This window comes from Cynocephalus volans, chromosome 15 (assembly GCF_027409185.1).
Source record: "Cynocephalus volans isolate mCynVol1 chromosome 15, mCynVol1.pri, whole genome shotgun sequence".
Classification (NCBI taxonomy): Eukaryota; Metazoa; Chordata; class Mammalia; order Dermoptera; family Cynocephalidae; genus Cynocephalus; species Cynocephalus volans.
This window is the reverse complement of record NC_084474.1, coordinates 91,373,172-91,390,903: the sequence shown is the minus strand read 5'-3', so window position 1 is coordinate 91,390,903 and position 17,732 is coordinate 91,373,172. Positions and strand designations below refer to the sequence as shown.

The following is a 17,732-nucleotide window of genomic DNA, read 5'->3' as shown; positions in this document are numbered from 1 at the left end:
ACTTGGGATATTCCCAAGGATGAGCATCCAATGCTCTTGTGTACCCACTTTCTCCAGGTGTCCTTAGTTCCTGGAGTTGTGATGCTGGGGGATGGCTTAGAAGCTTCCTCCCTCTCCAGGGGTGATGCACGGCCCCACTGTGCAGCTGGCAAAGATGAAATCAGCTGCTTCTGGAGAACTGGAGCAGGGTTGGCGCTGGGCAGCCTGTGTGCGCACGAGCCCTGTTGGAGGACCTAACCCAATGATTGTCTCTGGTTTCAACCCCTTAGGGAGACATGGGAGCCACTGGGCCTGTCGGTGCTCCTGGACCCAAGGGAGAGAAGGGCGACATGGTGAGTAAAGCTGCTTCTCTGTGCGGCTGAACCGCATGGCTGGTGTGGAAGACCCACCCCCTCCCCACTTCACCCTCAATCATGTAAGTCAGGGTGTGGGCTGAATGCCTGGTGGGTGCCAGGCTCATGCCCACCCATCCTTGGGATGGAGCCCACGCTCCCCTCCGCAGGCAGGGGAGGCCTCCTGCTGTGCCACTTCCACCCCCAGAATTCTGTGCTTCCAAATCTGCGGTTATGTTCCCCCAAAGTGGTCCTTTGGTTGTGCGTTTTCTCACTCTGTCCATTACACAAGCTCTTTCCTCTGCCAAGAATAATGCTTTCCTCCATCGCCCCACCACCCCTTTCTGTGTGGCTCATGTGTTCTCACCATTCAAACTCAACTGTGTCTGTCTCTCTGGGATATGCCTCCGACACCCCGGCTCCGTGCTCCCCCATTGCCGTCACATCCTCTCCTCCATCTCAGCACCAGGTGACTCCCGGGTGTCCTGGTCTGTGATATATCATTAGAGCATTCCCAATACTCATGAATCTTTCAGCTGATGGTGGGTCAGGAAAGAATTACAGAGATGAGCAAGTCACAGTTCAAGGTAGAGCCTCAGGAGCCAAATGTCTGGGAAGCAAATTCTGGCTCCACCAAGATACTTAACTTTTCCATCCTCAGTTTCCTCATCTGTGCAAGGGGATGGTAAGACAACCTGTCCAGTAGCATTTTGAGGATTAAATGAGTCGACACTCACAAACAGTTCAGAACGGTGCTGAGCACACAGCAAGTGCTGTCACTGCTGCTGCAATTGCCTGGCCTGGTGGAAGCGTGAGCCCTCCGTCCCCCAGCACAGCATCACAGAGTATCAGTAACACAAGTTTGGCGGCAGATGCATCTCAGTAATTGTTCTTGGCTTCAGCCTTTATTATCTGTGTGACCTTGGGCAGGTCTCCTAACCTCTCCGAAAGCCTCATTTACCCCACTAGCAAAATGAGGAGAATGACAGCTACTTTGTTGTAAAATGCAGGGCCCATAGCAGATGGTCAGTGAATAGACAATTGTCTTTTTTGGTGTGTGTGATTATAATTAGTCCCTTCTAGGTTCTCAGTGCTCAGGGGGAAACCCCAATCAGCAGGGCAAAGTCTCTTCCCCTTAAGAATCAGCCCAGGAAGTGCAGTCCACTCCATATCCCACACTGCCACTGTCCTCCTTATTGTAGTAAGGCCATCTGCTCTTCTTCACAGGCGCTTACCAGGATTCTCTCACTGACTCCTTATGACAGCTTTTAACAAAATCTCATCACGTCTCTAATGGGAATGACACTGATTTTTCAGACCTGAGTGACCTTCCTGTGATCACAGAGGCTGGTGTGGCAGAGGCAGCATTTGCACCTGCATCTGTTTCATCCGAGCCCTGGGCTCCTTTTGGTGCCCTTCACCTTTCGCCACACTAGGCATACTTGCTTGCTGCATATAGGTGGCAGCACCTGCTGTGTGCAGAATGACACGGAAATAAGAGGAGCTGGTTGTGTTTAACAGTACCTACTGTGTGCCTGGCTCTGTGTTACCTGCTTTGAAGATCTGGGGATCATTTAACTCTCACACCAACTTGGTGAGGTGAGGCCTAGTGAAATACCTAGCTTACAGGTGAGCAAACTGAAGCTCAGAGAAGTGTGGTAACTTACAAGAGTGTGGTTGATAGGAACTCACTTGGCATGCAGGAGATGTAGGAAGTGCCAGGCCTGTTCCTCTTTCCTCCATGTCTGCGGGCAGGACTCACTCTATGTCAAGGCTGCCAGTAGTGGCTAGGTTCGGAGGAAGGGAGGTTGGGAGAGCATTGTTCTGAAACCAGAGAAACCACATAAATTCACCAGAGAACAAACATGGTCGTCCTCTGAAGCCCTGAACTCTGGGAAGTGGCCTGTGGCATAGTTATTATCAATATTAAAAAGTCGGTGGATAACAAATGCTGGTGAGGGTGTGGAGAGAAGGGAACAATCCTACACTGTTGGTGGGACTGTAAATTAGTACAGCCACAATGGAAAACAGCATGGAGTTTTCTCAAACAACTACAAATAGATCTTCCATACAATCCAGCAATCCCACCTCTGGGTATATACTCAGAGGAATGGAAATCATCATGTTGAAGAAACACCTGCACTCCCATGTTCATCACAGCTCTATTCACAATAGCCGAGACATGGAACCAACCTAAATGTCCATCGATGGATGATTGGATAAGGAAACTGTGGTATATACACACCATGGAATACTACTCAGCCATAAAAAAGAATAAAATACTCCCATTTACAACAACATGGATGAGCCTAGAGAAACTTATGTGGAGTGAAATAAGCAAAACACAGAGGGATAAATACTGCATGTGCTTCCTCATAAGTGGGAGCTAAGAGAGAAAGAAGGAAGGAAAGAAAGACCACAGTAGTGCGTTGGACTTGCAGAGGGAGAGAACATTCTGTGGGCTACAAAATGGGGTGCGGGGTAAAGGGGAGGGGGAGGGAGGTTGGGGATAATTGGGCAGGGGAGATGGGGTACAAATGCAATCTGTGGTAATGGGTATGCTGCCAGTATGAATCTGGCCCTCACATCATGGGCATGAGGAGTGACAATCAGTTTTGTATCTCATGAATATCCATAACCAAAAAAAAAAAAAAAAAGAAATATTGCCCGTCTGTTGTCATCAGCGGTCCTATCAAGGCCAGGTAGCACTGTGATTGAAAAAGCAATAGCATCAGGCAGCCTACATTCAAATTCTGGTTCCATGACCTACTAACTCCTAAATGGAAGAAGTTGCTGGAACTTCCTGAGATTTATTTTTCACATTTGTGAAACAGATATAAAAATAATACCTATAGAGGTTCTACTTTGAAATGACAGTGTGAGAAACTCTAGACCCACTTCCCCAAAATGATTCATACCTGGTGAAATTTCAGCGTTTCTCACCTCCTGCCTCCAGAGTTACAGAAGCTAAATTCTTGGCAGGTGCTGGAGGCTCCACCTGAGCCATGACAAGCCAAGAATGTTGGGGTCTGGATCGATCTCATCCCAGCTCACTCATAAGGTGGAGGTTCTACACTGGAAGATTCAAGCTGAGAAGACCAGAAGCCACTGCTCCTGCCCAGCAGGGGTGTCATCCCAGGAGAAGGAGGCCACTATCTCAACCACCGACTCCAGAGCAGGTACTCAGAGATTTAGCACAAAACAGAAGCAGTCCTCAAGAACACAGAATTCTGCAACTCTCCAAAGGCACTGACTTGGAAACAGAGTGTGGGGAAGGACAAGTGTAAGAGTTCTCTAGAAACAAAGAGGACTTGTTGGTTAGCAATTAAGAGGAGACTGCTAGCTCGGTGACAGCAACAAGTCAAACCATAAGCTAGCAAGTTTACCAGAGAGAACCAGAAAAAGATCACAGCTGAGGAGAGACCTTACAGGATTAGAAAAAACCTCAGTGACTGGCTGCAACAACTATCTGGGAAAAGGGGACCCAATTTAGTTGGAACAGAATGTGTAGTGATTAATGCCACAGGGCATTATAGAAAATGATAGTAATCAGCTGAAAAATAGTGGAGCCTAAAAGATGGATTTAATCTTAGCAGAGGCTGACACTGTAACAGAGAGATCAGAAAAAGAGACTGCCAAAAGAGCCCTGCTAAAACCATTGTCATCCCAGAGTGACTGTGCACATGTCCAAGGTCATGCCCTCTGAAGAGCGGCATCAGAGGTATAACACTGGGGAAGAGGAATGAACTTCATTGAAATAATCCAACCAAGTCAATAGGCAAAGAAAACAATAAAAACAATCCCTGGAAGGAGAAGTGTTAATATTCAGAGTTGCTACAATACATTATCAAAAATATCCAGTTTTCAACAAAAAATAATGAGACATGCAAAGAAACGGGAAAATGTGACACATACACAGGAAAATAAAGCAGGCAACCACAGCTGCCTGTGAGAGGGCAAGGACGTTGGACTTAAGAGACAACGCCTTCAAAGTAGTCATTATAATTATGCTCAAAGACCTAAAGGAAATCATTTTAAAGAAGTAAAGAAAGGTATGATTATAGTATCTCATCAAACATGAAATACTAATAAAAAGATAAAAATTTAAAAGAACCAAGTGGAAGTTCTGGATTTTGAACTTGTAATAAATAAAATGCAAAAGACAAAGTCACTAGAGAGGCTCTACAGTAGATCTGGAAGGGGAGAAGAAAGAATCGGCATTCTTGAAGACAGATCAATAAAGATTATGTAATCTCAAGAACAGAGAGAAAAAATCATGAAGGAAAATAAACAGAGTCTCAGAGGAATGTGGCAGACCAGGAGGTGCACCAATATGCACATAGTGGGAATTAAGGAGAGGAGAGAAAGGAGCAGAGACATACCCCCCAAAAACTGAAGACACCTCGAATTTGTGAAAAACAATAATCTACTCATTTAAGATGCACAGTGAACTCCATGGAACATAAACAGAAAGAGATCTTCATTTATAAACAACATAGTTGGAAGACAGAACAAAAACTGAAAGCAGCAAGAGAAAAAGGAGTCATTATGTACAAGGAAATGCCACTAGGATTAACCACTGACTGCCATAAGAAATAATTCAGGCCAGAATGCAGCGGAATGACAATTATAACAATGTATTGTTGGGTGTTTATCAAATATGCAGGTGATAGGTGCACAAAGAAAGGGGGAAAGGCATAGAGCTGAGAAAGAGTGTGTTTCTGTACCTCACTGGAAGTAAGTTTTTATAAATCTGGAATAGATCCTGGTAAGTTAAGATGTGTAGGGTGAACCCTAGAGCAACCTCTAAGAAAATAAAAATACATGAGGGCATTTCAAAAAGTTCGTGGAAAGATTCATAGTATCTTTTAATTCTATTTTCCATGAACTTTTTGAAGTACCCTTGTATAGTGAAAATATCCTTAAAGAAATTAAAATGTTATGCGAGAAAGTACTCAGTTAATCCAGAAGGGTACAGTAAAGAAGTAAAGGAACAAAAAAAGAGACAGGAGACATATAGAAAATAAAAAGCAAAGTGGCATATATAAATCTAATTATATCAATAATAGCATTAGGTGTGAATGTATTGAATGAACCAAGTAAGAAGCAGAGATTTTCAGACAGGATATAAAAACAAGATCCAACTATTTCCTGTCTATAGAAGACACACTTTAGATTCAAATATGCAAATAGGTTGAAAGTAAAAGGATAGAAAACATATGTTCCAAAAATAGGAAACATAAAGAAACTGAAATGACCGTATTAATATCAGATAAAATAGACTTTAAAACAAAACAAAACAAAAGTTAATAGAGACAAAGAGGGACATTTTATAATGATAAAAGGGTCAATTCTTAAAAATGCATAACAATTATATATGCATATAACACAGCCCCAAAATACACAAAGCAAAAACTGACAGAACTGAAAAGAGAAAAACAACTCAACAGCGATGATGGTTAGTAACTTTAGTACTTCACGCTCAGTAATGGATAGAGTAACTAGGAATGTGAAGAAATTGAACCCTCATACGTTGCTGTCGTAAAGTGGTGCAGATGCTTTGTAAAACAGTCTTGCAGTCCTCCAAATGGACTCCAAAATGCAGTCCTCCAAACTTTAAACATAAAGTTACCATATGACCCAGCAATTCGATTTCACTCCTAGGGATATACCCAGGAGACGTGCAAACACATGTTCCCACAAAAACTTACACACAAGTGTTCAAAGCAGCATTATTTATAATAGACAAAAGTAGAAACAACCCAGTCATCATCACCTAAAGAATGGATAAATAAAATGTGTGTTATATTCATACAATGTCAAATTATTCTACAATAAAATGAAGTACTGCTCATGGTACAGCGTGCAAGAACCTTTGAAAGTCTTTGCTAAGTGAAAGAAAAAGCCAGTCATAAAAGGCCACATGTTGTCTAATCCATTTACATGAAATGCTCAGACTAGGCAAATCTTTAGAAACACAATATAGGTGAGGGTTTGCCTAGGGCTGGGGATGTGGGGAAATGGGAGTGACTGCTAATGGGTGTGGATTCTTTCTGAAGTGGTGAAAACACTCTAAAGTTGATTGTGGTGATTCTTGTACAACTCTGTAAATATACTAAAAATCATCGAACTGTACATTTTAAAGAAGTGAATTTTATGACATGCAAATTATATCTCAATAAAGTTGTGATGGAAACAAAGAATAGTAGCTATAATATTGAGTTATTGGACAAATTAAATGAGATGATACTCATGAGAATCCACACTCAATAAATAATAGTTGTCATCTCTTTTAGAGGCTCCTGGGCAGAGCTGGTGGAAAGCATCCATTGGTTTCAGTTCTCAGGGCGATGTTGCCATGTGCGATGCCATGCCATGGACATGCTCTGTAGCCAGCCTTTGCCTTCTGCTTTCCTTTTTCTAGGGAAGAGGACCTTTTGTCCGAGGAGAAAAGGGTGAAAAGGTAAGCAACTCCTTTTTATCACATTTCTCCAAGGGAGCGGGATGGGGGGACATTGGTTTAAGAAAGGTGCACGCTGCCTTCCAATGCCTGGAAAGAACTTGAGCAGGGGAGAAGAGGTCTTCTAGGCTGAGTGCCCAGCCTCAGTGTGTGTTCCCCTGACGTGAGTGGTAGAAGCATGTACAGTTGCAGCAAGAGAAATGATGGAGAACAGGAAGTGGTGTTTGGGAGAACTGAGAAGTAGGACCCACGTGTCTTGTGGGATTCAGAGAATATTCTGTTGGACTAATTGATATTTGAGCTGCACCCTAGAAGTGGAGGCTTTGTTTGCAGTAGCATGAGGCCATTGAAGGGTCTGTGCATGGTCAGGGAAGCTAAGAGTTTTCAAAGAGCAAGTGCCAGATAGATCTGAGAGGAGAGAGAGCAGAGAAATTTGGGGAAGGTTCAGGAGATGATTGCATAATTTAAAGGGGAGGTGATGAGGGACAGACACAGTGGTGGCAGCAAAACTGGACAGGCAAGGAGTGGAAGAGAATTTGCAGGAGGCCTAAAAGTGCTCTCCTCAGCTACAAATGCTGCACCTTATTTTACCTTCATCATAACATGTGCAAGCTCGACAGGTCCTGGGAAATGTGGGATTCCTTCTGAAGAGGAAATCTGTCTTAAGGTGTTAGCTTATAAGAGGAATAAAAGGTGGAGCGTCACTAAAAATGTTATTTTTCACTCATACTATTAAAAAAATGCTTCTATTTCCCTGGAGAGGCAATTTATGGTGCAAATTTATGTTGATCATTTCATCAGAGTCCAGCACCTGTAGACTCAGAATGAAGGGCTGTTGGATCCTAGGAGGGTATCCCTTGCACAGAGCGCGTCACATCAGCCCTTGCATAGGGCTGGTCATGTAACCAAGGCACCACCCATTAAGTGAGAGTGAAACAGCTTTCACGTGGCCAGTCCGTTCTCTCCCTGTAGGTACTCTTTTATTTAGTACTTTCATGTCAAGATTTACTCTAAGGACATAAAATGAGGCTATGTACAAGTACATACCACAGGTACTTTATAAATGAGACTAGAAACAAACATATAAGTAATTTATATGTGAGACCAGAAACAAACATAATGCCGTGCATTGGGAAAAAGGTAACATACATTACTGTGCAGCTAAATAAAGCAGCAGCATTCAGCGGTGCAAAATCACATTTAGGAGAATAATTAACTACCTAGAAAATGCAGACAATATTTTGTCAGTTTATAAAACACATTGCAAAATGTATGTGTGATATGACCCCGTGTGTGTGTGTGTGTGTGTGTGTGACAGAAAGGAGGAGAGGGAGAGAAATTAATGCTGGGGACAAACCTCTATTATTAACCACTGGTTGTCTTCTGGTGACAAAGTTATGAGGGTATTCATTTTCTCCCTTACACTTCATTGTGTCTTCATTTATTCCACAATGAACTTCTCTCTCTCAGCGCATTTAAAGCATAGGCACACATACCATAACTACTGCACAAGAATAAAAAGCAGCGTGAGAGGTAGCGTGACATATTGCATAAAATAAGCTGTGCAGCCAGGCAGATCCAGTTCTTGTCTCCGCTCTGCCACTCTAACTCTGCAACCAATTTTTGAGATTCAGTCTCCTGATACCTAAAAATGGGGCTAGCTGCAGTCGCCATCCATGACTTTCGTGTGGTCTAAAAGTAGCACCCGGAACCTAGGCTCTCCAATTCAGCAGCTACTTTCTTGTTTCATTTTTTAATTTGTTTAGTTCTGTATTGTTGTGGTAAGAACGCTTAACATGAGATCTACCTTTTAAATAGATTTTTAAGTATACAATACAGTGCTGTTGACCATAGGTACAGTGTTATACAGCAGATCTCTAGAACTTACTCATCTTGTTTACCTGAAATTTATGCCTGTTAATAAGTATTATATAAGCAACTCCCCATCCCCCCCAAACCCTGGAAACCATTATTCCACTCTTTGATTCTAAGAATTTGACTATTTGAGTTACCTCATCTAGTGGAATCATGTAGTATTTGTCTTCTGTGCCTGGCTTATTTCACTTAGCATAATGCCCTCCAGGCGCATCCATGTGGTCACAAATGACAGGATTTCTTTCTTTCTTTCTTTTTTTTTTTTAAAGATGACTGGTAAGGGGATCTTAACCCTTGACTTGGTGTTGTCAGCACCACGCTCACCCAGTGAGCTAACCGGCCATCCCTATATGGGATCCGAACCCGTGGCCTTGGTGTTATCAGCACCACACTCTCCTGAGTGAGCCACAGGACGGCCCAGGATTTCTTTTTAAAGACTGAATAATATTCCATTGTGTACATATACCACATCTTCTTTAACCCTTCATCCACTGATGGACTCTTAGGTTGTTTCCATATCTTGGCTATCATGAATTATGCTGCAGTGAACATGGGGATGCAGACATCTCTTTGATATTCTGATTTCAACTCTTTGGGATGAATACCCAGAAGTGGAATTGCTGAATCATATGGCAGTTCTATATTTAATCTTTTGAGGAACCTCCATACTGTTTTCCACAGTGGCTACAACATTTTGAAATCCCACCAACAGTGTTGAGTGGCAATTTTTTGTGCTAGCAAGCTCACTTCCAGTGCATGCAGACCAGAGCACAGGGTATAACGGGACACCCAGGTATTGGCAATACCATGTGACTGTGGTCTTCTTCCTGTGTTCCTCCTGGGCCAGCCTTTCCTCCTTCTAATGTGTTGTCCTTTATGTGTGTTCGTGTCCCAGGCAGGGACCAACAGCCTCCTTTCTCCCCATGGGCAGCAGGTGCATCTCTGCCTCATCAGTTGTGGGTTGGGCTCACGACGGGAAGCCTCAGTTGCCTGCGTCCTCACACCTGAGGCACTTCCCGTGTGCCCAGAGTCCTGCCTGCAGCACCGCATTGGAGGACCAGGAAACCTCCTCATGTATTTGGTGCTGGCAGGAGAGATGGACTGTGGAGCAGGCTCTAGCACTTCTGGCTCTGTCCTTGGTTGACATTTCCCTGCAGTTGGCATTTTTAGCAAAGTCTGAGTCTAGATTCTGCCACAGCTTAGCTGTGTGATGAGGAGTGAGTCAGCTCCATCTCTGGGTCTCTGCTTCCTCATCTGTAAAAATGAGGGGGTGGGATGAGACGAGACATAAAGGCCCCTTCAGGTGGCAGCTCTGGGATTTGGTAATCATTCCCAGTGCCCTGGTCCTTAGGCTGCCTCTGCCCCTTGTTTTGGAAGCTCGCCTCCTCTCTGGCTCCTGTTTATCCTCGTATTCACCACAGGGATCCTGGGGCAAATGTCCTTTAGCTTAGTAATAAAGCTAAAATAAAGGAGGAAGGTGGCCTTTTAGGGGATGCCCAAAAGAGCTACCCACAGTCTAGGTGTTGGGGTGTGGAAAAAAAGAAAAGGGGGGGAGTGGGTCCTCATTCAAAATGTCTGGGAGACAGCTGGCACTAAATAAATGCTTGCCAAATGAATGAACGGATTGTGGACCTTCATGTATCAGTAGAAGGAGAATAGACTCTGGAATTGAACAGATCCAGCTTCAAGTTCTGTCTCTACCTCATCTTAAACATGTGTCTATTCTTGGGCTACTCTGAGCCTCAGTTTCCTTTTCTTGAAAAGAGAATAATTATAGTTCATCTCATGTAAGATTGCTGGGAGGGCGAAAGGAGAAAATACATATCAAGGGTTCGACACATCGGCTGGCACAGCAAGTACTCAATGACCAGTGATGTTGTTCTTGCTAGTCGATCATAATTTTTAATGCTGTCATGGTAGTGATGATGATGATGACACACAGCCACCGCTCTGGGCTGGTTTGGAGCAATTTAGGGTAGAGTTGGGAATAGCGGGGAGGGGGTGATGACCTCCTCTGACGCCTCTGGTCTCTCGGTTCTTCCATCTTGAGAAAATTACTAAGTACAGTGAGGACATTGGTAAAAGGTTGCCTTTGTGTGGGCAGCTGAGTCTGCCCATGTTTTGCGGTGGTGCGGCTGGCAGAATCAACTGGACCATGAACCCCATGCTAGTAAAAGATTTAGAAACAACAAAGACAATGACAAAGCTTGTGGTTTCCAATAAATTTCCTGTGGCGCATCCTGAGGGTCCTTCTGCTGTGGGGGGACCAGAGCCTTCTAGGGAGGAGCCAGCAGAGACACCCAGCGCGTGGTTGCCCCTTTCTGGACGCGCAGCTCCCTCTAGTGTCCTGAAGCCAGAGCGTCCGCTCCGGTTTCCTCTGTAGATTTGTGCTGTTCCCGGGTTATCCTCTTTTCCTTAGAAACCTGGCATCTGGGAGGAAGGAGAGCAAAGGCAACCTTGATTTTGTGTTCAAATGAGGGCTCAGGCGATAGAAAGAAAGCATTTTTGGGAGTTGGACAGACTGGGTTTGGATCCCATCTCTGCCAGGGACTGGGTGATTCATCTCTGTTCAGTGTCTCTGAATCTCAGCAACTCATCTGTAAAGTGCAGCTATCAATGCCAACCTCCTAGGGCTCTTGTGAAGATTACAGGACGTTGGTAAGGCCCGTGAAAGGACCTTGCTTAGTCCATGGCACACAGTAGGTGCACGTTAAAAATCCTTCCCCTTGCATTTATTTTTCTTTTTCTGCTGGAACCCATTGCTAAAGTCCATCAAAGAGTGACATATCAGTTACTTCGATAGATAATATTCAAGGACCTAACATGTGGGCGAGAGCTATGAGTTCACCCAGGTTGAACCTGGGTCTGTCCTTCTCCTTACTGTGCCTTCAGCGAGTCAGGTTGTGCCATCTCTATGACCTCTTCCTCCTCATTTTACAAGCAGAGGGCAACGATGACCTTAAGAAACCCTGCCTGGTCCACAGGGTGTGTTGGGAGTGGAATAGGGGACAGTGGTCACATCAAAAAAGTGCCTTAGAGGTTTCCTGGGATATTTGGTGTTGTATTTCTCACAGGGGGTGGGGTCAGGTAGGAAATAAAACTCCCCTAAAAGTGCAGCTTTTGACTCACTAGTTTTACATCCAGGAAATTATCATAAGCATAATTCTTATAAAGGGAAAAACAGAAACAAGCAAAATGACCCTAAGCAGGCACTGTTCTTTACAAGTACTCCTAACAACTGCAATTACAACCACAACAAAAAATGGAAACAACTTAATGGAAACTTATACTACATCAACCAGATGGACATAGATGAAGATTAAAAAGACCTTATAATACAGAGATATGCATGCAGCATAATGCAAATAAAATAGTAGAGCAGGAAGCTGTACATGCTTACACGTTAAGATGTGTGTACAATTAAAATAATCGATACATTAAGGTATCGATTATTTAATGATGGTAGATCATTATAATGAAAATCCTTTTAACTATAGTATATTCATAATTGTTTATGGGTGAAAACAAAAAGTGACATGACTTTGGAGGGAAAAGCTCTCTCTCCTGGTTTGGGTGTTTGTGGAATACTGGATGGTGTGATGCTGGTGGGCACAGGTGGCAGAATGTGGCAGTGACTGAGGGTCAGGCTTGGGAACCTGGCACTGCTCCTGTCCTGATGGATAACCTTGGAGGAGTCATTACAATTCCTGGTGCCTCAGTTTCCTCACCTGCACACTGAATGTAATAGTAACCACAACAATACACTCTCGTAAGGTCGATTTCAGGGTTCGATGAGTTTCTCCATGGAAAGAACTTAGCAGGGCACCTGGCAAATGTAGCACCATGAGAAGACATTGGCAAGAGTCAAGGCTAAGTGGTTCCCTAAGCGTGAGAACCAGTTCAGGCTCGTTATCTAAGTTAGTCCAAACTGAACAGACTCAGTGCTTTCACTTAGAAAGCTGGAGACAAATGCTCTTTTCTCTCTGACCCAAGGCTATGAAGATGAGAGCTTTGAAATTCCTGCAGTCATTTTGCTACCATAAAATGAGCCATTTTGAGGAAGATGAAGGTGTCACTGAGAAGTTTAGCCATGAAATGGATCCTTGTAAGTGACACTGCTGGGTGCAGCTGAGGCTCACCTGAGCCAGCACCTCCGATGCTCAGAACCTGGAGGTGATGCACTTCCAGCCAGGGGTCTTTGCTGTCTTTGTGAATAGAAGCTATTATTAGTATTACAATTAGAATTAGAGTTGGGTTGGGATGTCTAGGGTGGCCTTTCAAGCAGGATTGCCTAGACACAGTCATGGAGGTGGGTCAGTGCTGGGTCCTGAGAAAACCCAGTTTCCCTGGAGTGGGGAGTGACAGAGGATACAGGAAAGCAAGGGCTTTGCAGACCTTCTTGGAGCCCAGATTGCACCTGATAGGTAGGTAGGGGCCCTGGAGACCTACAGGGAAGGAAACGGGAGCAAGGTGTCCCATAAAGCCACGCTTAAGTCAGCAACTAGGTTCTCAGATTTGGTAGAGGAGGAAAAAAAAAAAAAAAACCACCAAAAAGTCCTTTCTTAAGCATTTTCACAGAAATCCATATGGCCGTAAATAAAACTTCACATGGATTTTGTGTTCAGATTTCACAGTGTGGTGCACCAGGAAAAAAAAATCAGCAAGCAAATATAAGAAACTCAGTTGATTTTATTGAGCTCATTGACTCAGCAGCAGGCAGAATTTTGGGTACAAAAACATCAGCTCACTGTCTTTTATGGTTTTCTTCATTTTTTACTGGCACCATAAACCTTGCAAGGGATGAATGTGGTGAAAGCTGTCTCTGAGCCAGACAAATAGCCGAGGTTGTTCTGGTTTCCCGGGATGCCGCTGCCTCAGGGCTTCCACTATCCTGAAGAGGATGCCAGAACCACATGAAGCCCACCCTATGTTCCAAAATCATGGCCTAGGAGAGTCTCTGTGGTTCACCAGGAAGCTAAACAAAGAAGGTGCTTATAACTAAACTGAGGAAAGGACACCCAAGGCCATCAGGATGAAATTAAGGAGGGTTGCTAGAAAGCCAGGTTCACAGCAATCAGCATCTTGGTCCCCAGGTCCCCAGAAAAGCACACATTTATTTCAAACCAGGCCCCCAAGGAGCCTGCTGCATCTTGTCCTCCAGTGATATGAAACTGGACAAAGCAGGCTCCTCCACGTTGCTGTGGACCATGACAGCCAGCTGTTCAGGTCAGGGTGCCGGGAGTTCTTCAGCTCCAAATATCTTTCTTTGGTTTCAACTATGCAGTCCCAATCAAAACACACAAGTGCACATGAATTTGTGTTTGACATTAATATGCGGCTGTCACTCTGCTCTTTGGTATTTGGGAGATGAAGTCCTGTGTTTGGAGTACATGTCCTATCTCATGTGTTGGGGACCCAAGTGACCCTTCCCCAGTATTTTTCTCTGGCCAGTTCTGGGATCACCTTTCCCAGGACACTCTCAAGATGTTTTACCTCCCTGTTACTCTTTCCTCCCTCTTGCATATCCATCTTTCCTTTCTGCCTGTTGAAATCCTAGGGCTGTTTCCAATCCAGCAAGCTTTGAGTTTCAAGCACCAAGCCGGGAGGTTTCATGGACATTGTCCTACTCATTTTTCCCAATCATTGCAGATGGAAAGCTTTCTTATCTGCATTTCATGGAAAAGGGCTTAGAAACACACACACACACACACACACACACACACACGCACACACGCACACACACGCGAGTTGTGATTGATTTTATTGTAAAAAGCTGTAGGAAGAGGACAAAGTAGTTTATAATAAGCTCCAGATTGTTAAAAATTATAACAACCACCTACTGAAGGCCAGGCACTACGCTAGAGGACCAGGCAGACAGCCAAATGGGGGACATGAACTTTGGGGAATGATTAATTCATTATCTGTCCCTGAAAGTAAAGGGGACAGGGTGGCGGTTGGTTATGAGAATGTTTAGAAAAAAAAAAAAAAATAAGTCTGACCACTGCATGTCTGATAGGGCAGAGCCAGTAGTAGAAGTGATGTTTCTACTCAGCCCTGCTTCTGATGAGATGGGGACCCTGCAAGTGACAATCAGGTCTGCTCTTACAGTGGCATCTCTCTGATCCCAACATGGCAGACGCACCTTGCTCTGTCCACCTTCTCAAAGAGGGAGTCCTTTTCACCTAAGCCAGGTTCTGTCTTCAGTGTTTCTCAAAAGCAGACTCTGAAACTGTGAGATGAGAAGGTTTCTTGGAGAAAGAATTGGATAGTGGAGGTGAGTGAGGAAGGGAGAGGGGGCTCTGCTGCAGATAGATTTTCCTCACTGGTACTTCCCTGAGCAGTGACTGGGGAAGTTCTCGGGAAACCATAAAACACTTCTAAACATGAGGGGCACTACAGTCTGAATGTTCGTGTCCCCCCAAAATGCATACATTGAAATCCTACCCCCCAAATGGTGGTATTAGGAGGCGGGGCCTTTAGCAGGTAATTAGGTCGTGAAGGCAGAGACCTTATGAGTGGGATTATAAAAGAGACGCCAAAGAGATCATCTGTCCCCTCCACTGTGTGGGGCTACAGAAAAAGATAGCCATCTATGAACCAGAAAGTGGAGCCCTCATTAGACACCAAATCTTCTGGTACCTGATCTTGTACATCCCAACCTCCACAACTGTGACAAATAAATTTCTCTTATTTACAAGCCACCCAGTCTATGGTATTTTGTAATAGCAGCCCAAATGGACGAAGACAAGGGGTTTCTGGTACAAGTGAAATACATGGCATAGGAAGGGATAATTGTCACACTTTTGATTTTCTGATTCTCCCTAAAAGCACAGGATGAGGGTGTTGGCAATGGCACCCATGCAGAATTCATCGGTCAGCATTGGGGATTTCATCTGGAATGGTGCAGGAACTTTGTTTGAAAAGAAGGTGCCATGTAGTGGAAAGAATCATGACATCAGCCTCTTATTGATCTCAATATGTGCCAGACTATTCAGTTTATGAGCTTCAGCCCCCTATAGTTTAAGGAGGTTGGGCCATGTGCAATGTCACAGAGCTGGTGAGTGACTGGGGCTGAGGTTGGTTCTGTCTGACACAGGACAAAGGACACAGGACACAAGAGCGGGGATTCCCTACTCCTAACCACTGCATTGGCAGTGCCAGTTCCTTGCCCTTGCCTAAAAGGCATGCTGCTATCTGAGAGTTCTTGGCCCTCAAAAACCATGTTCCTTATAGGAATCAACTTATTTTACATAAAATATGCATTGTTGAGCCTCTGAGCCAGAAAACATAAATTATATGTTTGTGTTTATATGTATGAAACTTCTAAGATATATTTATGCCTTTTGCCTTAGCTCTGGGTCCCTTTCTCTTTGTTTGCAGCTGGCTCAGTCAGCACCCCCAGCTCCTATTCTTAGCCTGTGCATTAATGTGCATTATTCATGGTTATCGAGTTGGACAACTGTGGTTGAGTGCCTTCTATTTTTACAATAATTAAAGGGTTTAGGAGAAAATTAGTTTAGCTGCTTAGGTGCCCTCAAATAGCCTTACAGGTTGGGAGCAAAATGCTGAGAGAATAAATAAAGGTGCCACGGGATCTGTCCATGGTACTGAAGGACACCTGGAGAAGTTTGAGTTCACAGGATCTCACAGCCCCAGGCAGAGCGGGAATAGGAAAGTCTGCAGTGTTCCCTCCAGTTCTGTCTGACACTCAGGTGCTTGCCAAGTCTGATGGACCAGTCACAAGACCCAAGGCTTTGTACAGGAGGGTGAAAGTACTTATGGGAATGGTAAATGCTGGACTACTGGACCAGGAGGGCAAGAGAGGCTAATGGTGAAGACTTGGACACAGACTGGCTGGGTCTAGACCTTGGCTCAGCTGCAGACTGTGTGGCAGTGGGTCAGTTACTTAACCCCTGTAAACCTTGCTTTTCTCATCTATGAGCTGGCAAATAATAGTACTCGACTCAGAGGTTTCCTGCAAGGATGAAATGAGCTAATGAAAATAAATGACTTATATTTTTAAAAGTGCTCATAAACATTAAATATAATTACCATTACACCAGCATAGTGTTCCATGTTTTTATACACCAAATGACGTCTTCTGCATGCTCAGCATTAATGAGGTCTTATCCCCAGAGGCAGCCGGCAGCTGCAAAATGTCAGAGCTCTTCCGCCTCCCCTGGGAGGACTTCTGTAACTCCCAGGGACTCAGAAAGCCTAGAGAGTGTTATTAGAAAGCACATTCCAGGTGGGCCAACACAGAGCTTCTTGCCTTTCTTCAATTCTTCCAAAATAATTCATACAACATCTAGGAATGATAACTGCAGTACCTAGTATTTACAAGTGCTTACTGTCTGCTGGGATTCATGCACACTCTGTTTAGTTTAACTTTCAAGGTGGATATTGTTGTCCTCTTTGTACAGGCTGTTACCTGTGGGACCCAGTACCAGTGACTTTACCTCTCTATGTGGCTGAGCCAGGATTTGGGCTCATGTTTTCTGACTTCACAGCCTGCGTTTGTCTGAGTGGTTCTCAAATTTGAGCCAGCATTCACATCACCTGGAGGACCCACTTTCTTAGTGTCTGATTCAGTTGGTCTTTGGTGAGGCCAGAGAATTTGCCTTTCTAATAAGGCCATGGGTGATGCTGATGCTGCTGGTCCAAGAGCCACACTTTGAGAACCAATGTCTAGAGTATTCCTAAGATCCCATCTGAAGGGCCTCCTCTGTCTCCTACCAAATGGATGAAAAATTTTACTGACATAGCAACTCTAGCAATGAAGCAATCTCTTTGTCAACATTTAGAAATAAGTCATGATATTTAATCAACCAAAAGAGAAACCATCTGTCCTCTTATTTCCCTGCATCTTGCCTGGTGAGGTAACAGTGTGATCCCTGGGGCTCTGGATAGTGACAAGAGGGTATGGGTGGGTGGGTGGTTTCCTGATAGATGGCTGTCTTCCCATGTGTCTCCAAATGGGATCATGGAGGCAAGTGTGTGTGTGTGTGTGTGTGTGTGTGTGTGTGTGTGTGTGTGTGTGTGTGTGTGTGGTGGTGGTGGTGGTG

General features: G+C 44.3%; 1 protein-coding gene across 1 annotated transcript in view; it reads left to right on the top strand.

Annotated features, from left to right (window-relative positions):
* Positions 1 to 17,732, top strand: part of COL22A1 (collagen type XXII alpha 1 chain) — a 274,799-nt gene that overhangs the window by 81,048 nt on the left and 176,019 nt on the right. The window contains exons 10-11 of the mRNA XM_063079935.1: positions 270 to 332; positions 6,757 to 6,795. Coding sequence (XP_062936005.1) covers positions 270 to 332; positions 6,757 to 6,795 — 102 coding nt within the window. The remainder of the gene's footprint in view (positions 1 to 269; positions 333 to 6,756; positions 6,796 to 17,732) is intronic.